Genomic DNA, 8,088 nt, shown 5'->3' on the forward strand with positions numbered 1-8,088 from the left:
AAATACCACCCCAGGCAGAAAATTACCTTTCTTTGTGTTAGGGAAGGGCCCGAGTCAATGGGATCGGAAGCAAATTGCTTTCGGAGAGACGGAGGAGCAGCAGCGGCCTGGTGTTGGGGGATTTACGGTTCACGCGGGGCACACGCCTGTCCCGCGGCGACCGCGGCCGCTGCTGCCTGTGTGGCCAGGGCCAGCCTCCCCCCGCCCCCCGTGGCCAGCCGAACAGAAGCAGACCTAGTTCCACGTGTTCCGAACAAACTGGTTCAGGAAAAGACACCCATTTCCACTCAGGTCCAGGGCAGATGTGGGCCCAGGAGCCAGGGACAGGTGGGCAGGAAGTCAGCAGGTAACAACATGTGGGGCCTTATCCTCCTTACATGCGTGGAAGGGGCCGAGTGTGAGGGTGACTGGCGGGCACGTGGGATGCTGAGGGGCTGGCTCCACGCCAGCTCCCCTGCCCGAGGGGAGCCCAGCACCCCGGGGTCGGGTCACCTCCCTACACAGGTGCCTGGACAGGCAAACAGCGAATCACACTCGGAGTCTGAGCACACAGCAGCGGTCAGCCCATAATAAAGCCTGCAGACACACACACAGCGACCACAGCTGGCCCTCAGGGGTGCTCTGTGCTCGGCAGCTGGGGTCCCAAAGGGAGTCTGGGTGTCATGTCATAAAAGAAAATAAATAAATCAGGCCACGCCCGGCCTGCGGCTAGCCCGGCTGGTGAGAAGGGCTCTGCTTCACTCGTAAGGTGGGAGTCCTCGACACCCCTTCACGGAGCCCACCTCAGGCTGTGTCTCCAGGGGCAGCCCCCTCTGCGCCCCCTGCTCACTGCTGGCCCGGCGGCAGGCATGCCCCCCAGCCCCCCGAAGAGAACTCCCTTCTGCCTGCTGCCTCCGCTCAGACCCCAGTGGGTCCAGACTCTCTCGTGTCCTCTTAAAACAATCATCATGGCGGGGTCTTCCGTCCCCCAGACAGAACGCGTCGGCCCAGGTGCCAGGTGGCGGGGCCCGGACTCGCTGGGCGTGGCGAGCCCAGGGTTGACCGCGCTAAGCCTGACCAGTTGGCTTCCGTCTGAGCTCAGTGTGTGGAGGGAGGGAGGAGGGGGCCGCTGGAAGGGCCGGGCTGGGGCTCGCTGGGGCTCGCACGCAGCAGCAGGCAGACTTCCTCCGAACCGGCCGGTGCCATCCTGCTGTCCCCAAGAGGAGGAAGTTCGGGCGGAGAGGTCAAGAGCACTATCTCAAGGTCACCGGACGGCCGCCTGGTGGGACTGGGTTCAAGGTCGTGGTGACAGAGCTTCCCAGCCCTTCCTGGCGGCCATCACTTAAGAGGGGACACGTTCCCATCTGAACGGCAGTGCAGGTGGGCCGGCAGGAACTCAGGGAGCCCCGGCCACCGCCTGGTCCTCCCCACCTCCACCCCCCAGGACAGAGAGGCCATCCCCTCCCCCCCTGGCTGGGGGACTCCGCAGGGCAGTTCCTTCTCGAGGGACCGTGAGACGCCAGCCCCTTTGCTGAAAAATCACAGAACAAGACTGAGGGAAACGTCTTTCTGCCCGAGGCTGAAGTTCACCCGGGCCCACAAGCCTGGTCCCTCGTAGGCCATCGGTCAGGGCTTGGCACTTGATTGAGCGGCCCATTGTAAGTGGGCTGTCGGAAGAACAGATGGCCAGCCATGTGCTCTGCCCCCCCCCCACGGGCCAGCTCCCCCCACCCCCCGCCCTCCCGTCTGCCCACGTCCTTCCAGCAGCATTAAAACGTGCAGGTAACATCCATACGTTACCACCTGCCCCCGTGGCCGTGCGGGCTGGTCCCTGCCCAGCAGCCCTGGGACCGCGTGTGTCCCTCGGCAGGGCCCTCGGAGTGAGGAATGGCTGCAGGAGAGGGAGAGGGTGGAGGGGAGGCAGAAAGCACCCAGGGCCCAGCCACCTCCGATGCCCCCTCACCCTCTCCTGGAGCCCGGGGGTGGCGTGCCCATGTACAATGCTGACACATGTTGCTGAAGGTGCCCCCGCACGGGGGCTCCCTAGGGTCTCGAACCACTTTGGGGTCAGGAGAGCAAGATTCTTAGGCACGGACGTTCCTAGGTAGCTCTCCGATTCAAAGCCTCCTAGCCCTGCACCGACATCCACTCCCAGGCCCTAGAGGTCCCTGTTCCAGGCGAGAGGAGCCTGGCCCACCCTGACATGCCCCCCCCGCTGCTCTTCCCCCCTCCCCCCGGCCCCCGCCTCTGCCTCCAGCTGGAACAGTGCAGCTGGGGCCACGGAGCCGCTCTCTGACCCTTTCTTGGACTTGAAATGTCAGCAGTGACTTCACCCAGTTGAGCCTTTGCTCTAAAATCCCACCCCAATCAGGGATAAAGAGCCTTGGACGAAGATGCCCAAGGCAGAAGCTCAGAGGCAGGCCCAGGGAGCTGGGGCCACCGTTGCGGCGGGAGCTGCCTCCTGGCTGCCTGTGCTAGGGACACAGTCCCCGGAGAGATGCCACAGCTAGGGACACAGTCCCCGGAGAGATGCCGCCGCTCAGGGTTGGAAAGAGGAACCTCAGGAAGAAACCAGCACTTCGTTTCCTGGTCCTGGGGGGCAGGGTGTGTGTGTGTGTGGGGGGGCGGCTGAGGATCTGGGAGCTGCCCAGGGTCCTGAAGGGACGGCCAGCATGTCGGTGGGGGGTGTGGGGGGACAGGATTTAGATAGCCGGCACCCTTCGCGTGGACATGGAGGGGCAAACACTCACTATGGAGACAAAGCTTCCAACTGAAGTTGAGCCAAAAGTTTCCCCCAAGAACAGGGGATCTCTCAAAAGACACAAGGAGGGAAAGCGATGGAGGGACACGTTCTTGGGTCCGGGAATGAAGACTCGGGGTACCCGGACGTGAGAAGGCCCATCCGGAAGGCTTAGAGCATCCTTGGGGCAGCTACTACTCCCGGGCCACCCAGGGCCAGCCATCTCGTCCCCGAGATGTCTAAATAAGGCATATGCCTGCGTGTGCTCCTGTCTGCGAGGTGAGTGCTTGCGTGTGTGTGTGTGTGTGTGTGTGTGTGTGTGTGTGTGAGCTCACGTGCACACGTGCTCCTGTCCACAGTCCACAGTGCCCACCCCCCACCCCGCCACCAGGCCGTCCCCGCTGCCAGGAGACTTCTTTCTGACGCCAGGGCTGAACCTCTCCAGGGGACCGGGCCCCTTGTCCGGGGCCTCTGAGGGTCAGAGGGTCAACAGAGCCCTCCAGTGCTGGGGTTGAGGCCGCACTCCCCGACCAGAACCGGGGAGCAGCAGGCACGGGCTTCAGGCAGCCCCGGGGCGCTGTTCCAGAGCCTTCTCTCCTGTGATCCACCTCTGACCCTCTCTTCGCTCTTTTGTTTTCTCTTTTGTTCTAAGAGAAAGGGAGGGAGAGAGGGAGGGATGGGGCGCTGGGGCTTGGGGTGACGGTCCCTGCTGCTCAGCCACCTCTCGGACTTGCCGGTCCAAAGGGCTGGCATCTCAGCTCAGAGAGTGGCACCGTGGCACCATCCAAAGGGCATTTTAATGTCACTGCTGAGCAGCCTGGCTCCTGAAGCTAGCGGGCTCTTCCCAGCACCCTGGTGCCAAAGCGGCACCGCCAGCCCAGGGCTCCCAGACAACCCTTGTCCTCCTCCTTCTCCTCCTCCCAGACCTACAGCTCCGAAATGCATTTTTAAAATGGAGAACACCAGCCAGAGGCAGGCTCTCTGTTGATACATTGTTCAGGGGGATGCCAAGCCCACTTGAAACGCCCAGCGGTCCCACACACGCACACGGCCGCTTGCCACTCACACACTTCACGCCGAGCATGTGGCCACAACCCCCCAAGCCCTCCACACTGAGCCTACCAAGCACCCCAGCCCTGCGCACACCACCTGCCCTTCCCGGGTCTGGATCTGGGCTCAGAGGCACAATTACCAGGCGGCTTGGGGAGCCCCAAGGGCAGCCTGTAACCAAAGGCGGGGATGCTCTCTGGAGGGCCATTGTGAGGCGGTGGGGGACTTAGGTCAGATCTACCCCTGAAAATGCCCAGGGCTTGGGCATCCCGCTTTGCCTCCTCTCAGACAACAATAGCAGGCAAATGACCCCCTTGTGCTGGCCTTCCAACTTCTCAGCAGGGAGTGGGGGAACCCCCCCTGCCCCCCACACTGTGCAGCCCAGCTGGGCCAGGGCTGGGGGGTCCTGGGTAGCTCAGCACCAGCTCAGTCCGTCTGCACTCCCCCCTCCATCCCAAGTGCAGCGGGCACTCTGACGTCCTCCCCAAGCGCGAGGAAAGGGGGCGGCGGGAGGGGGGGGGAAGGGGGCCCCATGTTGCGCGGAGCTGCTCCCCGACTTTGCCGGGTTCCCCGGGGGCCAGGCGGGGCGCCTCACGCGCGCAGGGAGGAAAATGGCGATGGATGCACGTACTTGAGTGAGTTCGGTGCCCATCAGGATGAGGAAGAGGAGGCTCAGGAGCTTCCGGGCCGGTTGCATGTCTCGCTGCCACCTCCAACGTCCTGGCATGCAGGAGCCTGGTCCTCGCCGAAGGCGGCTGCGTGGACGCGGACGCGCTCCCGGCTCTGCTGGCTCCGCGGCGGCGCCTGGCCGTGTCCCCGCGCCTTCAGCACCCGGAGCAGGCGGCGCGCGGGTTCTGCTGCGCGGAGCGTCCGCTCTGCATATTGATCGGTCCCGGCTCCACGGTCCCGGGCGGGGCGAGGCGGGGCGGGGCGGGCGGCTCCTCCAGCCCCTCCTCCGGCGCCCGGCTCGGAGGCGCGGCTCAGCGCCCGGTGCCAAAAGTTTGCTGGGAAGGGGCGGGGGAGGGTGGCGCAGAGAGAGACCCGCGCGCCACGCTCGCGCGCGGGAGCGGGGAGGGAGGCGGCAGCCGCCGGGGAAGCAGGCTGGGACAGGATGTGACATCAAAAAGGCGGGGGAATTTAACTCGGAAAGAAACTCCATCCTGATGGGGCCGCGGCTGGGCTGCCGGGGGCGCGCGGGGGAGGGGAGGCGGGCCTGGAGCTGTCCACAGTCCACTGGGACCTGGGCTCGGGACGCAAAGGCGGCCTGCGCTGGGGACCGGGCCCTCTGGCTGCAAGGAGTGGACCGCAGAGCGCGGAGGGGAGGGGCAAATGGCAGGTGGGGTGCTGCTGGTCAGGGTTGGGAGGGTTGGCATCTCCTGGAGGGAGGGGACAGGAAAGCAGAGCATACCTGCAGAGATGCCCTTTAGGAGAGGAACGGAGGCACTGACCCCTGAAGGGTGGTCTGGGACTAGGATGGGGGATGGGGCAGAGCTGGAAGGCAGGTCATCAGCCCAGACAGACCTTTTCCCTGCCTCGCTACGGTGGGAGGTGGGAGCGGAGCAGGCATTGCAAACTGGGGCTTCTGTCCCATTCAGGGTCTGTTTTGTGTTCCTGCTCTGTCCGTGTCCATGTGGCGTGGGCATGCACGGGCATGTAGGGGCCCCCGTGGGTCTGCTTTGGGCTGTATGCACACGTATGTTTGGATGAAACAGGGCATACAGCTCTGCCTCCCCAGGAAGCCTTATCTGCAGCGGGGACCTCGGAGAGCAGTCCGGCCAGAGCTGGGGGCTTCTAGAACCCCTGAGCCCTGCCCACCCTCTCACCCCACCCCACTCCAGCCCCGGGGCCTGCAGATCACCCTCCAGCTGTGGAGACAGGTTCCCCGTCTTCCCCTTCTGTCTGTGTCACCCTACGCTGTCCTTCAATGGGACTCCCAGCCAGAGATCCAAGTCTTCCGTCCCGGGAGCTTGTCCTAGGGGACCATGCTTTCCATCTAAGTTCTTCGTGCTGGGAGAAAAATCCCCCAGCCAATTTTGTTTTCTGAGACGATAAGGTGGTGATAGGTATGTAGAAGCATCTCTCTCTCTCTCTCTCGTCTCTGTCCCATTGTTTAATGTTGAGTCTTTGGAAAATAAACTGTATAAAGAAATATCCGACAGCTAGAGGCTCCGGACCAAATAGCCACAGGATGCCCAGCGGTGAGGATGATGTGGTGGTCCAACCTCAGCTTCGTCACAGGCCCGGCAGGTCCCTGGGGGCAGGGCAGGTCCCTGGGGGCGGGGCAGGGGACTCATGCTGGCCACCCAGGGATCTCCAGAGTAAGGACGAAATGCCAACTCCAGCTTTGTCCCTGTGCCACCTGTCCCTGGAGGAGGCCACTCTGGGCATTGGGCGAGAGAGCTGGGCCTGGGGACTTTGAGAGAGCGGGGCTGTGGGGGGTCTGCCATGCTTTCTCTCTGCGGGCTCTGCAGTGGGGGGGCTCTGTCGTCTGAGCGCGGAGGGGAGGGCTCCAACCAGGGGGCAGGTACAGGGGAGCAAGGGGCGCTGGGCTTCAAAGCGCTTGTTTACCTGAAACCACGCCAGGTGTCCCCCCCTGGAGGTGCCTCCCAAGACGGAGAGAGAAGGTCCACGTCCACCGTCCATGGTCGAGTCAGACGGGGTTCTATCCCCTCCCCCGCCCCCTGCGCACTCCGTTCTCAGTTTGACCCTGTCGGCTGCGTCCTGGTCAGAAAGAGGGACGACTGCGTGGCCCTTGCCTCTGGCCTCCCTCTCCCGTCTCTGCACTTTTAGTGTTTTATGTAGCGTCCTCCTCGTCGGGTTTGTAACCTCCACACTTGCTCTTGCAGCCCGCCCCGCCCCGTCCCCCTGGTCATTGGTCCTAGCTGGTCAGCCAGCAGGCTCCCTGGGGCTCTCTGCTTCCAGTCACCCCTTTGGGTTGTCTGAAGTCTGGGCACAAGGCGGCCACAGCCAGGGACACGGCCTCGCCTCCCTGCTGACCGGTTCAGATTCTTGTCTCCCTTCTTCGTTGCCGGCTTTCCCCTCTGAGAAACCACGGGGCGCCCAGAGGGGCGGCTCCACGTAGAGGTGGGCACAGGGGGCCCAGGTCCGAGGGTTCTGCCCGTCGGGGCAGCAGCCCTGCCCCTCAGACCAGCCCTGAGCCCCTGAGCTGTGCCAGGACGCGGCCCAGCGGGTGCAGCGCCGTTGGGCATGGCTCTGCTCGTCAGCTGGTACAGCAGGTGCCGGGGCACCTCCGCCCACCCCCTCTCCTGCTGTCTGCCTTCCGCGTGGAACTCGGGCCGGGGCGACAGGAAGGGGCCCCGTCCCTGCTGCGCCTCGGGAAGCCGCGATCGATAGACTTCGTGCTCCTTTAAGTCGGGCCTCCTACCCCTGCCAGCCTCATTATAATGTGACAGAGCGGTTGCCAAGGCAACGGCACTAACTCTCCTCTCTCTGCTCTGCAAATTTCCTAGCCAATGGGGCGGAACCCAGGTGAGGTGTCCGGCTTGGTCTGTCCTCGCAGCTGCAGGCCGCCCGGCCTCACTGTCCTCCTTTGTGTGCTGAGCCCGACGCCCCACGGATTCTCAGCCCGGCCTGGCCCGGCCTCCTCCGCCTCCCGGGCCCGATGGTCCTTGTTAAACTGAGGCTCGTGAGCTGAGGACTGACTGTGTGACAGGCTGAGCCAGACACACAGTCTCCTCCTTGGGGCTGCTGGCCCTGGGCCTGGTGACGGTGACAGGCCCGTCCCCAGGATGCAGTCCTGCCTTCCTCCACCCCCAGGGGCTGTGGGCCCTTCTGCCCACTGGCTTCTGACCCTTTGGAAGTCCCCAGGGCAGGAGAGGGCGGCCCCTCCCCCACGGCCACCCGGTTTCACGCCTGAACTTGGTGTCATTGTTGTGACTGTGGGGATGGCTCTCGGGACAGCGGAACCACATGCTCCCTGGCCATGCCCAGCCTAACTGTGTGCCGCCTGTGCTAAGGGGGCTGTCCGGCCCCCTCACAGGACACCCAGGACCTGACGGGACTCTTCGGCAGCTGCTTGCCCAGACGCCGGCCGCCCCGAGACCCCGTCTGTGGGCTCCACCCGGCCCTCTCCCCGCCCCTGCAGGCAGCCTCCCCTCCTCCTGTCGTCCTGGGGTTCCAGGAGCCGTCCCCGTGGCAGCTCCACTCTCTTCCTTCTCAGCTCTCGTGTCCGTCCGAGGTGATAGGTATTCACGCGTCCGGTTTTCCTCTGTTCCCACCAGAGCTCCCTGAGGGCGAAGGAAATAATGCCCAGCCCTGAGTAGGTGGGACTGAACCCGCGTCCCATGGCTGCTGGAACG

The 8,088-nt window shown here is 64.3% G+C and overlaps 1 protein-coding gene across 1 annotated transcript in view; it reads right to left on the minus strand.

Moving 5' to 3' along the window:
* OLFM1 (olfactomedin 1) overlaps positions 1-4,821 on the minus strand; it is a 35,617-nt gene extending 30,796 nt beyond the window's left edge. Inside the window, exon 1 of the mRNA XM_066366726.1 lies at positions 4,401-4,821. Coding sequence (XP_066222823.1) covers positions 4,401-4,496 — 96 coding nt within the window. The 5' untranslated portion in view covers positions 4,497-4,821. The remainder of the gene's footprint in view (positions 1-4,400) is intronic.
* Between the last annotated feature and the right edge of the window lie 3,267 nt (positions 4,822-8,088).

The sequence above is a fragment of the Saccopteryx leptura genome, chromosome 2 (assembly GCF_036850995.1).
Source record: "Saccopteryx leptura isolate mSacLep1 chromosome 2, mSacLep1_pri_phased_curated, whole genome shotgun sequence".
Lineage (NCBI taxonomy): Eukaryota > Metazoa > Chordata > Mammalia > Chiroptera > Emballonuridae > Saccopteryx > Saccopteryx leptura.